Consider the following 20,556-nt stretch of genomic DNA (forward strand, 5'->3'; position numbering starts at 1 on the left):
ACCTGAAGCGCTTGTTGCAGAGGGTCAAGGACTGCAGCCTCCAATATGGATTGAGGCTCAATGTCAAGAAGACAAAGATTCTCACCACTGGGCCAATTGACAGCATCAGGATGGATGGTGAAGAGATTGAGATTGTTCACAGCTTTAGTTTGCTTGGCTCCATAGTCAACACTCTCGGCACCAGTAGCCATGACATTAAAACACATATTGCGATGGGAAAGTCTGCTGTTAGGGACCTCGTCAAAGTACTGAAGAGCAATGGTGCCTCATTGGAGACTAAGGTGCATCTGATACAGGCTGTGGACTTTGCTATCACTTGTTATGCATCAGAGAGCTGGACAATGACTAAGGAGGATAGAAGGAGAATTGATGCCTTTGAGCTGTGGTGCTGGAGAAGAGTATTGAATGTACCATGGACTGCTAGGAAAACAAACAGATTCATCCTGCAGAGGGTCAAACTGGGTGGGTCCTTGGAGGCAAGGATTCTGAGGCTCCGTCTAACATATTTTGGACATGTTGTATGGAGGGACCAGTCCTTGCAGAGGGACATCATGTTTGGTAGGGTGGAGGGACAGTGCAGGAGGGGAAGGCCCTCTATGAGGTGATTGATTCAGTGACTGGGGTAATTGGGATGGGTGTATCAGAGATGGTGTGATTGGCATAGGACAGAGCAGAGTTTAGGGCTATTGTACATAGGGGTCGCTATGAGTCGCAAGCAGCTCGACGGCACATAACAACAACAACATATTCAATGCATGCCACTAACCTCAAGAATAACTAACCATAACTGTAGCAGAAAACTTATAAAGCCTAACATCACACCAATGAATGAATGAAAACCCAAAATCTCTGTAAATGTTCATTAAAATTAATAAAATTTAATAATTTTTTTAAAAAGCCTAACATCAAACGTTCTTAGGTCTAGTTAACCTAGATTAACCAATTTGAGCATTAAATTAACCCTAAAACAAACTAATCTCACCTAATCCATACACACTGATGGTAATAGTTAATCTACTCTTGTGCATTTACCAATTATAACAAGTCACATAACGCCTCTAAACTCATGTCTGTGAGGATGCCCACTGCCAGTCTGAGCTGCATGGAGGCCATTCCCCAGTACCGGACCTCAGAGCTGCTCTCTCAGGCTGCCCTTTCCTCCTCCCCTCTGCCCCTGGCAGGGGTGAGGGGTATCTCTGTGTTTGCTCTGTAGTGTGCAAAAACTGAGTGAGTTCCTGTCCAGCGCAGAGATCCGTGAGGAGCAGTGTGCTCCCCGGGAGCCTGTACCCCACGGCCAAGCCAGCAAGTATCAGGCAGTGGTGAGTGCCCAGGCCTTCCCTTGCTACTCCCAGGGTTTCTCCCTAATGCCTAAAGCCCATGCCCTGCTGCATCCAACCTCAGCCCTTTCTGGTCCCCACATAACTCACCTCCTACCCTCTACCCCCGCCCCCGCACTCCCCACCCAGTCAGTCCCTCACTTCCTTCTAACCCTCTAAGCCCCTCAAGGTTGTGAACCGTAAGCGTCCAGTGCGGGAGGAGTGCCAGAGTCTCCAAGGGCTGCAGAATCTAGTCCCTGGTGCAGATGGAGATGCTGACAACTACTGTGTGCAGGTGAGCACCAGGCTCTGCCCAGGAGTCACCCAGCACCACCTGAATGATGAGGAAACTCACTCAGCGCCTAGAAGGCTCAAGGCCCATGTTGAACCCTCTTCCCAAGAGGTCACCGAGCCATGCTCTGTCCCCTGCCTGGAGGGCTCATAGGATTCCTAAAACCAAGCCAGTGGTTCCATCTCAACTGAATCAAGTGAGCCCTAACAAAAGAATTTAATAATTATCACTCTCATCATCATTCTATTACTTATTAAAATTTATTATGTGTCAGATTCTATACTAAATCCTTTGCATATGTTAATTTACTCAATCCTTGTGACTGTCAGTAAGCTAAGTGCTACAATCAGTGGACTGACCCGGACCAAGAAATATGTGACTTTTCTTTTGAGCAGGAACCATGTCAGCATTCTGCCAACTGAAAGGTTAGCAGTTCGAATCCACGAACTGTTCCACAAGAGAAAGATAAACAGTTGTTTCCCATATTTGTCATTGTTGTGTACCATCAATCCTCCAGCAGTTTTAATTGGACGGGAGGAGACTGCCCCTCATTCTGTGAAGCAGCTGGTGGATTTGAACTGTGTGCCTTTGGGATTGCAGCACAGATTCTTACTGCTAGGCCACCAGAGCACCCTTATTTACAGCCTTGAAAACCCAATAGAGGGTCCTTATGAGTGGGAACCAACTCAGTAGCAATGGGCTTAGCTTGGGTTTTTGGGTTTTCTCTTGAGGAAGGCACCTTGGGCAGGGGTTGGTGTGAGAAGGCTGGTCACCCACTCCCCTGGCCTGCAAGTGACCTGGGTCCTGAAATCAGTGTACTTATACTTTCATGTTGTTGTTGTTGTTGTTGTTGTTTGGTGCCGTTGAGTCGTAGATGACTCATAGCGACCCTATGAACCAACAGCCTGAGCACTGTTCATACATAGAGTTTCCGGAGGCAAGCCATTTCGGAAGTGGATGCCGCTCCTGCTTCCAGGCTTGATTTAGTCGGGAAGCTCCAGCCAACACTGTCCACCATGGGTACTCATTACCACGATTGGCACATCACTGTCACAGATACTTTCATGAGGGAGAGGAAACAAGAGATTATTCACATTGACAGTTCAGCTGCCTTTCTGTTCTCTTCTGGGCACTGGGATGTGACCAACGAAGATCATCGGAGGCTTCTTCACATGGACCCCCAATGGGATCCCCACACTGTCTAACATCACTATTCGTATCCCCCGAGGTATGTCTGATCACCCATACATCATGATGAAGGGAGAGCCCTCTTAAAGGCAGAGCGATTCTGAAGGTGCTTCTAACGTCTTGTCTGAGTGCCCCTTCCGCATCAGTGAGTCCCATGGAATGACACAGAAAAAGGAAAGCCAGCATTTATAGAGTGTGCACTGTATGCTCACTCTTGGCAGGTGCTCTGGGGTGGGAAAGCTCGGAGGGGGTGTTTTGTCCTCGAGGAGCTTATGTGTGAAGTGGGAGGGGAGCAACAAGGCGAGGCAGGTACCATCTGCTGCATGCAGGCTGGGTGAGTCTCAGATCAGCCCCAAGCAGTTAGGGAAGCTTTTAAGGAAGAAGGAAGCTCTGGTAGCCTAGTGGGTAAAGTTGTGCTGCCAGCCCAAAGGTGGGCGATTCAAATTTACCAGCTGCTCTGAGAAAGAAAGTTGGTAAATCTCCTGCCATATGATTTACTGCCTCTGAAAACCCACTAGATTATCAGCTGTAAGTTGATTCTGGCTCGACAGAAATTTTTGTTGGGTTTTTTGTTAAATAAAAGAAGTGGGGTTGCTGAGATGAAACCTCCAGGCCACGGGCATGGCAGCATTCTGGCAGAGGCACCCCGTTAGCACAGTGTGGGAGTGGGGCTGAGGATGGCATTTGTTGTTACAAATGCAGAGCTCACCCTGGGAAGCCGTAGAAGGGAAGAGGCCAGTGCTTAGGAGGGGCAGCCTGAGGTGGAGTGGTCAGCAGGGGCTGTAGGTTGCCCTCGAGTCCTAGGTAACAGGAGAGGCAGTGGGGCCCTAGGGTTGGGTGTCTATGTCTGTCTCTTGGGATCGTGGTTTTTCAGACTTCTTCTTGTCCCCACTGCCATCTCCTACCCTCCCTGCAGGCCAGCTGACCATGATCGTAGGGCAGGTGGGCTGCGGCAAGTCGTCCCTCCTCCTGGCCACACTAGGGGAGATGCAGAAGGTGTCAGGGACTGTCTTCTGGAACAGGTAAGAAATCCAACCTCTGGGCCAGGTTGGAGGGGAGAGACTCAGATGAGCAGCGTTCCTTTCAGTCAGGAACTCCCAAAGAGGGAGCCATTGAGATTCAGGAAGCTTTTATTTTGGTTGATGGTAATGGAAAATTTGATAACTGATATTGGTGATGGTTATATATCATGATTCATTAAATTGATGTCACTCAGTTATACACATGAAAAATACTGACTTGGCAATAGTATGTTATCGTTTTACAACAACAAAAATGGTTCCCTACGTCTCTTGATGTGAAGAGAAAACGATGTGACCAAGACAAAGGTGGGTGACTTTTAGTTCATGGCCCTCAGGCCAGTCTTTCATTGTTTTTGTTCAGACATTCCTCTAGGTCGTATAGCCCTGGTGTACAAGTTGCCGTCCTGTGGTCACTTGTGGTTGCTGTGAGGCTGAACACTGTGACACGGATGTGTCAAATGCATTAATGGTTGGCTACCCAGTGAGGACAGAGAGTAGGGTGGAGCTCCCCGATTAAAACAAGCATGGAAGGAGGAGTGGCGTCCACTTCCAAAATAGCTTGCCTCCAGAAATGAAACCCTGTGAACTTGGAGAGAGGATGAAAGGCACCCAAGCGTCAAGGACTCTCCTTCATAGGGTCGCTGCAACAACGTCTCTTGATACTACAGCATGCAGTTATTGAGTACTCGCTGTACGTTCAATAAATACAGTTAATTATTATTGTTGCTGTTATTATTTAGTAAACTCTCAGTATTTTGCAAGGCACTAAATATGTATATTTTACATGTATTATTTTCTTTAACTCTTAAGATAGTCAACAAAATTAGTACTGTTAGCAGTTCTTGTCTTCTAGTTGAAAGTTAAATTATTTGCCATAATTCACATAGCTAGTAAGTGACAGGGCTGGGGTCTGCGCTCAGTTCTGCTTGTTTCTAAATCCCAGACTGTTAACAGCTTAGCTGCACTACCTCCCATTGTGGGCAGTTGCGACACAACCTCCTGGCTTCCTGCTTGAGTCATCAGCATAGACCATTCAGTGTGGTTTTTGAGGCATAAAAGATAACTCAGACATACGTGGTTCTACAGCAGAGATCACTGTCATAATTAAAAAATCTTCAACTGAGTCAGTCATGAATCTATTATTTATATCCTCCTACTTCCAAGAAGCACTTGAAATTGCTTGGTAAAAAGGACATATGAAATGTTGTTACATGCTGCTGAATCAGAACCAACTTATAGCTGGCCCTTCAGGGGGTTTTCAGAGGTAGTAAAGTTCATCTTCCTCCCTGAGAGCAGCTAGTGGATTTGAACCACCTGCCTTTGGATTGGCAGCACAACTCCTTACTGTTTGGACACCAGAGTTCCTTAGATATAAAATGAAACCTTTAAAAACAAAAACAGGAGCACTGCAATCCCAGAAGTACACGTTTCAAATCCACCAGATGCTCTGCTGGAGAAGGAGGAGGCAATCTCCTCCTGTACCAGTCAGATCTGATTTGACAGTACACATAAAAATAATGCAATTAAAAAAATTTTTAAAAAAATTAAAAAAAAAACATGAAAGGAGTCACGAAGAAGAAGGTGTAAAACAAACCTGGGCAGTGGTCAGCTCCTGCAGTCCACACAAAACCTGGGTCTGAGCTCACAGGGAGCCAGGGGGGAAAGGAATCAGGATTTCTAATTCTCACTCAAAAATAAAGACTGTGTAAACACTTTACTTCCCATCTCAGTCATTCTTCACCAATTTCTCTGAGGTAGGTAGTAATATTATTCTCACTTATAAAATGTGTATTGATTGCAAAATGAAAAAACAATTTGCTTTGAGAAGTTTCACTCAAATCACAATAAAAAAAATTTCTTAAAAGGGAGATATATGAAGAAGTAGCTAATGTTACAGCCCAAAAGCCAGCTCCTGTGACAGTGGCAGGTGCACCCACAGGTCGTCAAAGCTGTTATGCATCAACACTCACCCTCCAGGCCCCAACTTTTGGCTTTATCCAAGATAGGGAAGGGGAGAGCAAGAGGGAAGAGCTGTGAAAAAGTTCTTCTTCTCCCAGGCCAATCCTGCCCAGGGAATGTATTGGATGAGCTTTCAGCCTTCAGAAATTGAGAATGATTCATGCTCAGTTTCCCTTTATTGATTTACTCACTCAGCATTTACTGAGCACCTACTATGTGCCAGACCTACTATGTGTACAGTAGCAGGATCCAAAGATGATTAAGAAACAGTCTCTGCTTTTAAGGGAGGAGAAGCAAGATCAGTGTTATAATATACTTCTTTGCCATGAACATAATACCTTGTGCATAGAGGAACAGCAGTGAACTCTGCACATACAGTTAGGAGGGAAGGCTTCACTGTAGATGTGGTATTGAGCTGATTTTGAAGGATGCCATAGCTTAGTGGCAAGAAGCTGTGCTACAATCCCAAAAGCACATGGTTCAAGGCCACCAGCTGTTCCTTGGGAGAAGGATGGGCAGTCTCCTCCCATGTGATTAACTGCCTCTGAAAACCAAGAGGAGGGTCAGCTATGGGTTGGTTCTGACCCTGTGGTACACAACAACACAACATAGTGTTAGGAGATGGAAGAACTAGAATGGGGGAGTAAACTGTTCCAGGCATGGTGGGCAAAAGATTTGCCAGTGAATAGCTATGTGGTTGAGTAAGTGTGTGCCTGGAGCACTGGCTGCATTGAATACAGGGATAGATGTGCTGAAGAGTGAGCTTGGTGTAGTTAACTTTCTCATTGTCTACTCAGAGCTGGTCCTTCTGTCAGTTTTTCAGAAGTAGCAAGTTCCACCGGAGGAGATTGCTCATCTTCCTCCCAGTCGCTCATGGATTGAAACCCTCAGAAAGGCACTGCTTTTGAGTTAGCACAACTTCCTACAGAGTACACATTTGGAGCTTAGATACCAGACACCCCACTATGCCAACCTGGAGAATTAAGATTTACTCTGAAGGTTATAGAAGATTGTGCTGGCAGTGACTGGGGAGAGGCTGACGGAAGGGGGACAAACCAAGAGCTTGTTCTGGTATTTAGGGGGAGGAAGAATCTGAGCAGACACAGCTCGGCTGGCTTCAACTGTATGTTGCTCAGAATCTGGGCATGTCACAGCTCTGTCCCACTTCCCCTGGGTGATGAGTTACTCTATGTGTTGTGTATCAGGGGACCTCTCATTACTGGCAGGAGGTACATGGGGAGATGATGTATTTGCACAGTAAGCCAAGAACAAGATAGCATTTGACCCAGCAGCAACTCAGCTGTCTGTACTCGGAGCTCTTGATTCCAGGCTGCTCTGGTGCCTGACTTCCCAGCCACACCGGGCAAGCATAGGTTCCAGGCCAGAAAGGGTTCCAGGAGGCTCAAGGGGGAAGGGGAAGAAGGCTCAAGAAAGGGACTTAACAGTGTAGAGTAGAGAATACTCAAGGGAGAAGAGCATTCTCAATATTCAGCACAACTGTTTTCCACCATTGTCTATCAGCAAATTTGTACAGCCATTAGCTCCTTCTTTCTGTGATCAAAATGAACAGTGCAGTTAAACAAAAGCTTTGGAAATAGGCTGCCTGGGTTCAAATCTAGGCTCCCCTATCTAACAGCTATCTGCTTTGAAAAGTTTCTTATCCTTTTTTTGTACCATTTTTTTCTTTTCACCCATGAGCGCTGATACGTGATTGTTGTTGTCTGCCATCAAATCAGAAGTGATCCTCCGACCCATAGCTGATCCTTTAGCAGGTTTTCGGAAGCACTTAATTGCACAGGAGATTGCCCATCGCATATGTGAAGTTCCTCACAAATATTATTATTCAGTTATGTACTACTTTGCCATGAACAAAATTCCCCTCAACAGCAAATGCCTGTTGCCCTTTAATTGTATGACAGTCTGCCTCACTAGAAGATAACAGTACGTACACTCTTTTGAAGCAGGGATTATATCATATTTGCATCTCTGTATCTTAATGTCTGACATGCAGTAGGCATGATGTTTGCTAAATGAATGTAGCAGAAACAACTTATGACCGTCAAGATCCTACCATTTTAAGTATGTCTTGATATCTCTCTCTCATCTCTCTCTCTCCCTTTATCCAAGTTGTCCTAACCCTAATTTCCCTACCCAACTTCCCCACCAACATTTGAGATGAACAGTCTATTAATGCACTCTTCACACTCTATTGTTAATATCTATTAGTGGAACTGTCTCCCTGTGACCTTGAGCTCCTTGAGGACAGAATCGGGGTTATTCCACATTGTACCCCAGGTTCTCAGCACAAGAATAACTACAAAATGGGTCTTTTGTGAACTACTCTGTGCACGCCACAAAATCCTGGCCCCCATTCTCAGGGTGCTCACCAATCCTGGATGAAGGCATGTTGGCAGCCAGAACCCCAGGTGGGCATGAAAGGTCATCGGGTGAGGTCCTGCAGGCCAGCTGGAGACTTACTGTGATGGCCTCAGCCAGGCTCTTCATGTCAGCAGCTTGACTCTGTGTCTTATTTTTCTCCCATGCTTTTCTAGACCTTATTCTTTGCTCTACTGGCCTAGTGGTAAGGAGCTGCACTGTCAACCCAAAGGCACATAGTTCAAATCCACCAGCAGCTCCGAGGGAGCAGTCTCCTCCAGTGCAGTTTACAGCCTCTGAAAACCCACTGGAAGGTCAGCTGTGAGTCATTTCTTACTCTGTGGCACACAGCACTGTAACAGTCTGTGCATATGCACACATATTTTTAAAATGAGATTATATTACGCCTGCTGTTAGGCAGAGCACCTTCTTTGTTTCTCAGTGTGTTGTGAACATCTGCCCATGTCTTAAGCATTAACTATAAGTCTTAACCATTCTTCTTCTATTTTGTAATACAGTAGACTTTCTTTCTTTAGAACCATTCATGTTCTAAGCCAAACCATCACTTGAATGCAGTTACCTGCTCCTGCCTAGCTCTGCTTCAAAAAATGGTCCTCTTGGGAATTTTCAGATTACCTCTTTAATATCTAAGAGGAAAACATTTTGATGGAAAGTCAATTAGTAATATTTCACTCAAGTGAAATTCTTTCTCTGAAAACAAAGATTAAAGTAATTCATATCCACAGTGGAGTGACATTAAACACCCCGGGGACAACAGAAAAACAAGGCCCTGAGACAGTGGCATCACGATGGGGTGCTCAGGGGGTGCAGGCTGCACTGAGTGACACTGTCAGAAAATGGTTGTCTACAAAATTTTTGTATAGTATTTCAGCATAACATTTTTCTTTTTTATAAAGTATTCCTATAATTGTACCAGCAAAAGCCTTGTTCATAATCCAGCTTACACGTATTAAGTATACCCGCAAGGTTAAAAGGGAGCCCTGGTGGCTTAGTCAGGATGGAGTTGCATTGCTAGCCCAAGGACCGCACCTCTCTGGTCATTCAAATCCACCAGCACTTTTGAGGGAGAAAAATGGGGAGTCTCTTTCCATGTGATGTACAGTCTTCGAAACCTGTTGACGTGAAGGGTCAGTCATGTGTGGTTCTGACTCAGTGGTAGTGAGAGAGAGACACCGGGGTAAAGGCTCTGTCCTAATTGACTCTGAGCCTTTTGATGCCCTCCAGTCGCAATATCGTTATTACTCGATTACTTGCTGCTGATGTTTTGATAGTTGCTGATTCTCACATTTTCTAATGTTTTTGTTACAATATTGTGATAAGTAGCATTTAGCTTTACTGTTGTGGACAGTAGTATGATATGTGCACCCTTATCGATAACTTTTTTTGAGAATAAAGTCATAATTAAAGAAAAAGAGAAAACCTTTCAGAAGACTCTCACTCAGTTACTAATAATGTTATAATTCAATATAGAATGATTTTACAAAAGTTTTGTTGTCACTATTCATATAATCTTAAGACATAATTACATTTAAGCAATTTATACCTGTGTTTTTCCTGTGTTAATCTATGATTAAAACTTAGACTAGCTAATTCCATGGATTCTGTATCATCTGGTGAGGAAGGATATCCAGGAGGGGAGTCATGACACCATGAATTACTATACTGGGTGATACCACTGCTCAGAGAAGAGCCCGGCCAGGCAGAGGCTTCCGTACCTTCCACTACCGATCTGCAGATTCCTGGTGCCCCTGCTGATCACCACCTGCTGTGGCCACAGACTGAGCCATCAGCCTCCTGTATATGAACTCTATTAACCTGTCTCAGGAAGGCCAGGCCCTGTGTGCCCTGGGTCGGCCTCAGAACATTATTGCCTTGTGGTGCTAGGTGTGATAACTACCTCCTGAGACCCCCTTAACTCCCCAGGAGTGTGAAATTAACTCTTTTCAGAATAGTCCTGTTGTCCAGTCTGCCCATAATTTTCTTCAAGCCTTTGGGCGTGAAGGAGGTACCTAATTGAGGAGGCAGTCAGGAGAAGGGGTGCTGTGTGAAGTGAAGACCCAGACATGGCAAACTGGTTTTAGTTCTGAATCTACCAGTCTCTAGCAAGCCCTTTTACCTAGGGACACCTCCTTTTCCTTACCTATGAAGTGAGGATAATGGTACACATCTCACAGTGCTACAATGAGAACGCATTATAAATTTAGCTCGTAGTTGATTGGAGGGGAGGTCGTGGTGTTGGAGAGCTGAAAGAATATGTCCTTGTTTCCAAAAGGTAAGGTAGAGGAGGAATCTACTGCTTCAGCATTCATTTAAAGCCCCTGCAATCTGTGAGAGAAAGTGTCTGCCAGATGTACCATTTGTTACTTTTCAGTTTAAAAATAGAGCCTTGAAGAGGCTCACTCTTCGCTCAGCCTGGTGCCACACCAGAAAAAGGAGCAGATAAAGCAGGATCCAGCCTCCAGCTTTCTCAGTTCCTAGTTTTGTAATGCTGGACACATTATGCACAGAATCTCAGTTTCCCTATCTGTAAAATGGAATGGTAACCCCTCACCTGATCAGTTGTGAGGATTCAGTGAGGTAGTGAATATAAACAATTTAGCATACGTTCAGACCACTGAGTCTTTGTTCTTTCTTCCCAAGTAAAGAATATGTCATTTAACAGCTTCCACTTCTTCTAGCTCTGTCATGTGCTAACTCTTCAGGAGGCTGTAAAAGAGGCTCTCCCTGCCTAAAAATCCCACTGGAAATAAAAGACTTACATCGGAGCTGATTAGAGAGCAAGGTAGTCCATTATGAGGGCTAATTGAGCAGCTCAGACCATTATGCAAACTGAGTTAGACCAGAGAGCTCCAATATGAGCTCCTCAGGGAGCCTGCAGATGTTTTCTCCCCCAGATAAATCGCCTTCACCTCTCCAAAAGCAGCCAAGTGAGGAAGGCTCCAGAGAGAGGCTTATCTGGCTGTGGCCACAAAGTTGAAATTTCTAAGCTTTGGTTTTTATCTGTGTCGTATTACCAACTTGTCCATAAATGACAGTGATCTGGTACCAGAGGAGAGAGAGATTAGATTGAGTGGAGAGGATGGAGCACTAAAATCAGAGAAAGGACCCAGAGGGTTGTGGTAATTACAGATCCATCAGTGTCCAGTTGCTTCTGGTCTTCAGCAGAGGGGCAGAAGGGAATTTCATCAGACTTCTCTCCATCTGTTTCCGCCCATCCTGGCTTTTCTGACAAGCCATTTATCAGCACTATAGCATCGGAAATCATAGTAAAGTTATGTGGCACAGTAATGTAACCCATGAAGCTTTGCAATCAGATCAATTTCTCTGCTATTTGCTGGCTATGTGACTTCAGGCAAGTTACTTAATGTCTTGGAATCTCACTTTCTTTACCCGAAAGTTTAAATAAACTTTCATAGGTTTATTTTTCAGTTTTAAAAGGTACTCATGCTTTTACAGCACAATCACAGTGCTTGCAACAGTTCAGTAAGTGCTACCTGCTTTGAGCTTTATTAAAGGAGGATCCTTATGATTGTAAAGCAGGTTGTTCTTCCCCACATGTGCTTGTCAGGGTGCACGTTTCACAGGCAGGGGTGGGTTGAGACTGTTCCTGGGAAGTTGAGATGTGGTCTGGAAAGAATACTGGCTAAATTAGCACCCAAATCAGGGCAACCTCAGTATTTTTCAAAACACTTTTTTAACCTCAGTTTCTAAAATAAATTGCCTTTTTTCATTATGGTTTAGTGTATGTGTGCATTACTAAGTAAAAATACTAAGTAAATACTATAAATAAAATACTAAATAAAAATAATATAGAGATCTTGACCATATGCATTTGTTTTTGTTATGTGCCATCAGTTCTGAATCAATTCATAGCTGACCCTCCAGTTTTCAGAGGCAATAAATCACGTAGGAGGCCACTGACCATCTTTTTTCCACAGAACAGCTAGTGGATTCAAACTGCCTGCCTTTGGGTTATCAGCACAACACCTTACCCACTAGGCCATCAGAGCTCACCATGTGTAGTACGCAGTGATATTTTCTTCTTTTCCTTTTCTTTCTCTTCTTCTGCCTCTTTCTTCTTCTCATGTTTATTTCACACCCCAGAGTGACTGTAACCTGGGGAAAGCCACTTTCCCTTTCTAAATTTTATTTTGCCAGCTATAAAACAAAATCAGATTTAACAGACCTTGATGCTCGATCAGCAACACTGCTGCTCTGAGACAAGGCCAGAAACACTGATTTAGCCTGTGCTTTTTGGGGTGTCAGTCCAGGTGCTGTGGAAGGAACAGAGCTTAAGAAAAAGAGCAGGTCCAAGGAAGCCCATTGAGGTCCTCCAGTTGGAGAGTAGGGAAGGGGAGCTAGACATTTCTTCTCCCCAAAGACCTAATGTGATGGGAGAAAGGCAAGTAGATGGAAGGTAACTGGTGTTGGTCTTTCTCATTTGTCCCCCAACAGCTTCCCTGACAGCGAGACAGGAGAGGACGCCAGGTAAAGCCTTGGGCCTGGGTGGAAAATGGTTCCCAACAGAGGGAGGGTCCAGATGTGTGGATGTGTGTGGGAGCGGGCTTGTAAGTGGGGTTGCTGTGGATGCAGAGTGTGTAGCCTACTTTCAGAGGCACAAGTCTAAAGCATACATTCTCAGTGGGAGCAAAAACTGGTTCTTAGAGGGAGAGGAAAAAATCTCACCTTAGACATGACAAGGTCTATAACCGTCCAAAGGTCTTCTGTACATAAACAGATAGGCTGGATATCAGTGCTATCAAAGTTGCATGTCGGGTAGTGAGAAAGGTGATTAGTAACAGGTGTCAGGGCCGGAAAGGGGAGAGGAAAGGAGTGACTACTAATGGCTGCAGGGTTTCTTTGGGGTGATAAAAATGTTCTGGAATTAGATGGTGGTGATGGTTGCACAACTTTGTGAATGTACTCAAACGCATTGTTCCCAAGTCAGAACAAACTCTTAACAGACCCTGCAGCAGGTTTTTTGGAGGCTCTAAATCACATGGGAGGGAATTGTCTGCCCTCCCATAGAGATGGTGGTGGATCCAGAACACTAGAGAAGTGCCTGCCACCTTTGGTTAGTAGTGCAGCTTTTACAGGCTGCACCCCCAGAGCCCCCTGTGAATATACTGGTGATGGAGGGTGGGTGTGTGCTTACAAGTCAACAGATTTCATCCCTGACCCTTCAGTGGGTTTTCAGAGGCACAGAATGAATTTGCCCAACTTTTTCTCAAGCTAATGGATTCTAACTACATGCCTTTATGTGGCAGTGATAATCCTTGTTAGTAAGTCAAACAAGCTTGTTGTTGTTGTTGTTATGTGCCGTCGAGTCGCTTGCGACTCATAGTGACCCTATGTACAACAGCCCTAAATTCTGCTCTGTCCTGTGCCAGTCGCACTGTTAGTAAAAGCTAAATTGAAAATAAAAATTGATGGCAAAGAAAAGGCATTTCGGGGCAGGGAAGAGTCTATATAGGATGCATAACTAGAATCCACGGCCATCGAGTTAATTCTGACTCACCCAACCCAGCAGGACAAAGTAGAACCATCCTGCAGGGTTTCCAAGACCACTACTTATCTTTACAAACACAGACTTCACATCTCTCCCCTGCAGAGCAGCAGCTGGTGGGGTCAGCCCTCCAACTTTCTGTTAGCAGCTGAACATTTTAACCACTGTGGCACCAGATTTCCTTAAAGGCTCCTTAGGAGATGTGAAAGTGGAAAAAAGAAGGAGGCACTGTTCTAAGGAGATGAGGTGGACGTCCCTTAAGCCAAATGGGGAGGGTAACAAAATCAGTAATGTTACTTTATATTCAATCGTGTCTTTTAAAAAAAAAAAGGTCCAAGTAAAAGAGATTAATGAGTTTCTGAGACTTTCAGAGCTTGTCCTACCATCCATTCTCCCCAAGGACATTGGACACACCCTGGAGGCGTGCACAGTCAGCACTGGAAAGGTTGACACAACTTTGTAAATAAGTTTAAGCCTACAGCCTTCACCCTCCAACACCAAAGACTTTTTTCACGTCCTCATATTTTCTCTGCCCTTTCTCCCACCGTGTCCCCAAATGCCAGGGCGAGATGACAAGCCCAGCCTCTCTTGACATAATGATCCTATTACTTGGGCCAAAAATCAGATCTCATGGTACGTGACAAACATGAGCATGTGGATGAAAACAACAGGACAGAACGCTTGACACAGAGCAGTTCTGGGCGCCCAGGGCACGTGGGCACCACAGCTGCTGGCGCCGTCTCTGGCAGCTCCCCGGATTCCATGGCTGTCTCTGGCAGGGCCATGTGGGACGACAAAGCTTGCCTGGAGCCCTTCTTGCTCCTGCTGCCACCGAATTCCATCCACCCATACACAGAAGGCTCTGACGTCCAGAGGCCTGGGCTAGCCAGAGAGCGCTGCCTGTCTAAGATGTTTATGCAGTGTGTCAGTCTGAGATGGCCAGTTCTTTTCTGCTCCAGGATGACAGTTCCTCCAAGAGCTGCTGGTGCCTTTCTCACATTCTCCAGGTATCTCTTGCCTCCTCATGCATCTTCATTCATAACACCACACAGGTTCAGGCTGTAGTGGTCCCTCCATGATAGCCGTGGCCCACTCCCCACACCCCTCCATGTGTATGGCTGCAGGCCAGTCATTCACAGGGATGTTATAAAGATGCCCTCACGATGGGCTTGAGGGAACTCAGAATGTTTACAGAGGACTCACTCTGCTCATGGGATGTCTCAAGGGGTGTGTTTCCTCCCCTGCTGCAGCCAGGAACGAGAGCCATCAGCTGACCTGGACATCAGGTACTACATCCTGGGATTTGCCCTGCAGGATGGGTGCCCCACAGGGACTCTGAAGTGAGGAACTCATAGCTCTGGAGAGCAGCCCCCACTCGGTCCTGTCCCTGTGAGGCAGCCTGGGGAGGGGTTCTGTACTAAACTGGGGGTGATTGGTGAGCTGCAGCTCTTTCTGTGCTCCATGCTGCTCCCTTTCCCCCAGTTTGTCTTATCTCATAGTCATTTTACACCTTTTCCCCCACCTTCAAAAAAATATCACAGTAAATGTAGTTTCCTTGACTTTGATTTTAAAAAATCACTTAGACAATTACTTGGTGCCGTCAAAGTCCATTGACTTGAGGGCTACTGAGGAGGAAGGACAGCTTGATTTGGTCAGATGGTAAGCCCCTCCCTGATACACCCTGAGCCCCTTCGTGACTACAGAGAGTCAGTAGGAGAGCAGGGTGCAGGTGTGGGACAGGCTAGGGACAAGGCCTGGGTTCTGCCCCCCAGGCAGCAGATCCCCTCTGGCCCTCAAAGACAGGTGCTTCACACAAACCTCCCTCAGACGAGGAGGGGGAGGTCACCACAGGCCATGCCAAGCAGATTCTGAATAGTCCTCCCTTCCGCCCTTCCAACAGCTCCCTCTTAGCCCCTGAGAATGCCCTCCTCCCTCCAGCCTCCCACTCCCCTCTTCTTCCAGGAAGAGAGGCCCTGTGGCCTACGCGTCTCAGAAACCATGGCTACTGAATGCCACTGTGGAGGAGAACATCACCTTTGAGAGTCCCTTCAACAAGCAGCGGTAACGGGTCTTTGGGGGACGTGAGCTGTGGGAGAGAAGGCTTGCTTGGTCATGGTCCCTTTAACCAGCCTGTCTAGTCCTCATGGCCTGTGCAAGTGGGCCAGCCCTTCACCCTTCACCCAGGCCACACAATCCAGCTCTCCAGGCTGCTGCTCTGTTTTTCCATAAGGTCTATTTGGAAACAGATCCAGCTGTACCTGGATATTGTGGCAACCCTCCTCCCATGGAGGAGAAGGTGGGAGCAGAGAGTGATGCAGAGTTCTGCTGCCTTCTCAGGGGAAGGTGACCCACTCTACCCAACTCTGCCTCAGCTCCTCTTACCATCTCTTTGTCCTCCCCTGTCTCCACCCTGCTCCAAGGCTCATGCATTATTCTCCCTCCAGTGTTAATAGTGACCAACATCCAGCATGCCCTTAGAGTGTACCAGGCACATGCCAAACTATTTGTGTGTGTTAACTCCTCTAATGCTGATGACAGCCTCAGTGACACATCCTATTATTATAGCCTCAGAGCTCTGGTGGCTCAGGGGTAAGAAATTGCACTGCCCGTGTGAAAGTACACAGTTGGAATCCACATGGGCAGTCTCCTCCCATGTGAGTTAATGCCTCTGAATACCTGCTGAGGGTCAGCTGTGGCTCAATAGAACACAACAATATTATTATGCCCAGTGACTCCCTGGGACAAGCAGTTAACTACTTGCCTGCTAACTGAAAAGTTGCCTGATCAAACCAACGTAAAGGCACCTCAAAAGAAATCCTTCGCGATCTACTTCTGGAAGGTCACAGCTCTGAAAAACCCAAGGCTTGCATTTCTACTCTGCACAAATGGGGTCACTGTGAGTCATGTGAGTCAGTCTCCTCAGTAGCAACGGAGAGTCCTCCCCATTTTCTAGATCTCCTTTCTAAATCTTCTAAAGGAGGATGGCTCAGAAAGTCAGGTAAACTTGGGGCCACCCAGGTAATAAGTGACAGAAATGGAACTCAGATCCAAGTCTGCTAATACCTGGGTACATGCTCATCACCAAGACACTGAGGCCTCCATGGACTCTGGCTGGCACCTGCCCAGCTGAGTGCTGGCTCGGGAAGCCTAACAGACTGGGCAAATATTTGACCAGCCATCATCATTAGTGCCTTTGCCAGCCTGCAGTGATTGTCCCCCAACTGTGTCCTAAGCGTGGCTCTGCTGCAGCTTTTCCCACTGCACAGGGACCCTGGAGCCCCTCAGGTCATCTACTTCGTGTATTTGCTCCCATCCAATTTCGTCCTTCAAATATTTAACTTGCTCCAGAACCAGATGAGGTGCTGATCTCAGCTCTTCCTAGCTCACATGGTGTTTGCACCCTAGAAGGAAGCCAATTAAAGCTATTACTCACCCCCAGCACAGCTGCCCAGAGACTAATGACCCTCAGCAAGTGCTCAGCCCAGCTCGAGCCAGGCTGGACAGCTGTGCCCCGCCCCCTCCCACTCCAGGTACAAGATGGTCATTGAAGCCTGCTCACTACAGCCGGACATCGACATCCTACCCCATGGAGACCAGACCCAGATAGGAGAACGGGTTAGTAGCAGCCTCCAAACTGAGACCTCCCAGCATCCTATGGCTCCCCTCCATGCATCCCACACCGTGCTCCCAAACTCCTCCTCAGGAAGAGCAAATAGGAACAGAAATAGGAGAGGGGTAAAGGCTAAGGAGTTGTCTGCAGTGGAGTTTTAAATCATTTCCTTGACCCCTGGGGCACTGGTGATGGTGTCCTTGATAGGTTTTCAGGGCTAGTTGGAAAAGTAGGGGGGACTTGACATCTCTTTTGTTCAGAAGACAAGGGTGTATTAAAAGTCCATTTGGCACTGTGCTAGGCCCAGTTTTATGCTGTGTCTACTCTTGAGGTGAGATTTCTCTATAAGCTGACATAGGACTCCCAGGGCAGTCCTCACTGCTAACAGTGTCCTTGAATATAATGTGAATCCCTACATTATCTTTCTTGATTTTCACTGACTGTTCACATAGTGCCTATTGCTTGCGTGGTGACTCTTCAGGGCTTTAGAGATCATGCTCCCACAACTGAATGAATTCAGTAAGCCTGTCTCTAACCCCCTTCCCTATGCAAGAAGAGGAGGGGGCAAAGAGTGGATAGAGCTAGGTCTGTGTACCAAAGAGATCCCAGTAGAGAGACACCTCGACACACTCCCCTGGAATGACCTCTTCCTTCTCTTTGGTGACAGGGCATCAACCTCTCTGGGGGTCAGCGCCAACGAATCAGTGTGGCCCGAGCCCTCTACCAGCACACCAATGTCGTCTTCCTGGTGAGTGCTCCAGTCCAGCTGCTAACCTTCCCTGGGGCCTTCAGCTCTGGCTGCCTCCCTGGCTCACTGCGCATGTGCGTGCACACACCACCCAGTAGCCTCAGACCTACTCTAAGAGCAAACCTCTTCTACCCGTAATCTATCCTCACAATTGTGTCTGTGTTTGAGCTCATTCCTTGTTGTAGCCACTGAGTCAATCCATCTCACTGAAGGTCTTTCTCTTTTTTACTGAAGTTCTGCTTTGCCAAATATTGCCTTTTTCCAGGGACTGACCCCTCCTAATAATACATCCAAAGTATGTGAGATGAAGTCTTGCCAACCTCATTTCTAAGGAGCATTTCTTCCAGGACAGATTTCTTTGTTCCTCTGGCAGCCCATAGTATGTTTAGTATTCTTTGCCAACATCATAATTCAAAGGCATCAGTTCCTTTCAGATAGTCTTCATTCATTCATTACACAGCTTTTGCACATACATGAGGCAGTCTAACTAACATACCTTGGGTCGGGTCAAACACACCTTAGTCCTCAAAGGGACATCTTTGCTTTTTAACACTGTTAAGAGGATTTTTGCAGCAGATTTACTAAATACAGCATCATTTGACTTTTTTTCTTTTTTAGAGTTATAATTGGATCTTTTTTAAGTCTTACCTGTCAACATAACGCGTTGCAACAACTCAGGGTGCAATAAGTTTCACGGCCTTCGTCATTTTTTGTTTAGATGTGCTTTTGTGTGAGCCATAGTGACAGCGAGTGCAGTCTTTTTAGATGCTTGTTTAGCCTTTTTTTTTTCTTCACTGGCACCCTGTTCTCACTGAGCCTTTCTGACCTCCAGGGTTTTTATTCCTCTTGGCAATCATATCAACAAGAGATGCACCAATGGGGGCCCTCTAGAATTTGACTGTGCAGCGGGTTCTTTTCTTTCGTTTCTTCCGGTTGGTCCTTTCTTTTTGTGCTTTCTTCTGCAGAGGACAGTTCAACTTCTCTGCCATGGGTTCCTTTGGAAAGGAATGCCAACTTACATTTTTCATTGAGAAACTGTAACACTGTACCATTAGTCCTGGCATAGCACCACCTGAGTCCAGGATAGAGTCGTACCCGCTGAAACTGCACAGCTCCCCCTTCATGGCTGCAGGGAAGACGGCGAAGAGTCATTTGATTTCTTGTTTGCTGCTTAGGTACAAGAAAAAAGACATCCTTAACATTTTTTTTTAATTTTTATTGTATTGTTTTTAAGTGTACCGTCAAATCAGATCTGACTGGTACAGGAGGAGATTGCCCCTCCTTCTCCAGCAGAGCATCTGGTGGATTTGAACCACGTACCTCTGGGATTGCAGTTGACATCTTTAACATTTTAAGTCCTTTGTCCTTGCATGATGATGGGACTTACTGATTCAGTTGTGGAGATTTTTGTTTTCTTTATGTGGAAGAATAATCCATATTGATTTCTTTGATTTTTATCACTATGTGTTTTAAGTCTTCTTTCAGATAATAAGGTTGTGTCAGCTGCACATTGCAGGCCATTAAAGTCTTCCACCAATCCTCATGCTGCATTTTTCTTCATATAGTCTGCCTTCACAGATCGATTCCTCAGCTCACAGAATACAAAACTATGATGAAAGGAAGCAACCTTTCTTGATCTTAAAAAAATATTCCTTTATTCTTTTCAAATAATTTCCTCTTGGTCTATACACCAGTTCCTCATAAGTGTTCTAGAATTCCCACTCTTCTCAATGTTGTCCATACTTGTTAAGATCCACACAGTTCAAAGTCTTTGTGAATGTAGTCAGTGAAACACAGGTAAACATCTTCCTGGTATTTTCTTCCAGCAAAGATCCATATTTCATCTGTAATGGTGTCCCCTTTTCCATATTCTCTTTTGAATCTGGCTTGAATTTCTGGAAGTTCCTTTCATTGTATTGCTGCAACTATTTTTGAATGCTCTTCAACAAAATTTTTCTTATATATGATATTATAGATGTTTTTATAATTTCTGCATTCTCTCTGCCCACCTTTATTTGGGATGAGCACAAATAAGAATTTTTTTCCCCATAATTTAGTCAAGTAGCTGTATTCCAGATTTCTTGGCAAAGATGGGTGAGTGTTGCTAGTGTTGCGTCCATTTGTTGAAACATCCCAACTGGCAGTATGTCAATCCTTGAATGTTGTTTTCCACTAGTGCCTTTAGTGCAACTTAGACTTTTTCCTTCAGTTCCATGAACATTGATCATATACTTTCTTCTAAAATAGTTGACTGTTGACCAATTCCTTTTGGTGCAATGGCTCAGTATGTTCATTCTATCTTCTTTCATGTTTCCTGCATCATTTAATGTTCACCTACAGAATCCTTTATTACTATACAATCAAGGAATGTATTTTTTCCTTCAGTTCTTCCTTCTTGAGAAAAGCATTCTTTCTACCTTTTGGTTTTCTAGTTGTAGGTCTTTTTACAAGTGATTATAATAACCCTTTACTTGGTGGGTTTTTTTTTTCACACTGCCCTTGCTTAGCCTTTATGATA

At 45.5% G+C, this 20,556-nt stretch overlaps 1 protein-coding gene across 2 annotated transcripts in view; it reads left to right on the top strand.

Annotated features, from left to right (window-relative positions):
* ABCC8 (ATP-binding cassette, sub-family C (CFTR/MRP), member 8) overlaps nucleotides 1–20,556 on the top strand; it is a 95,987-nt gene that overhangs the window by 54,596 nt on the left and 20,835 nt on the right. The window contains exons 13-22 of one of the 2 annotated variants that reach the window (XM_006892035.1): nucleotides 1,214–1,319; nucleotides 1,498–1,611; nucleotides 2,761–2,836; nucleotides 3,713–3,818; nucleotides 7,547–7,549; nucleotides 12,630–12,662; nucleotides 14,931–14,966; nucleotides 15,643–15,741; nucleotides 17,211–17,295; nucleotides 17,958–18,038. In XM_006892035.1, coding sequence (XP_006892097.1) covers nucleotides 1,214–1,319; nucleotides 1,498–1,611; nucleotides 2,761–2,836; nucleotides 3,713–3,818; nucleotides 7,547–7,549; nucleotides 12,630–12,662; nucleotides 14,931–14,966; nucleotides 15,643–15,741; nucleotides 17,211–17,295; nucleotides 17,958–18,038 — 739 coding nt within the window. The remainder of the gene's footprint in view (nucleotides 1–1,213; nucleotides 1,320–1,497; nucleotides 1,612–2,760; nucleotides 2,837–3,712; nucleotides 3,819–7,546; nucleotides 7,550–12,629; nucleotides 12,663–14,930; nucleotides 14,967–15,642; nucleotides 15,742–17,210; nucleotides 17,296–17,957; nucleotides 18,039–20,556) is intronic. The other variant, XM_006892034.1, reaches the window with a different exon arrangement.

The sequence above is a fragment of the Elephantulus edwardii genome, unplaced genomic scaffold (assembly GCF_000299155.1).
Source record: "Elephantulus edwardii isolate Elephantulus edwardi_28Jun2011 unplaced genomic scaffold, EleEdw1.0 scaffold00109, whole genome shotgun sequence".
Lineage (NCBI taxonomy): Eukaryota > Metazoa > Chordata > Mammalia > Macroscelidea > Macroscelididae > Elephantulus > Elephantulus edwardii.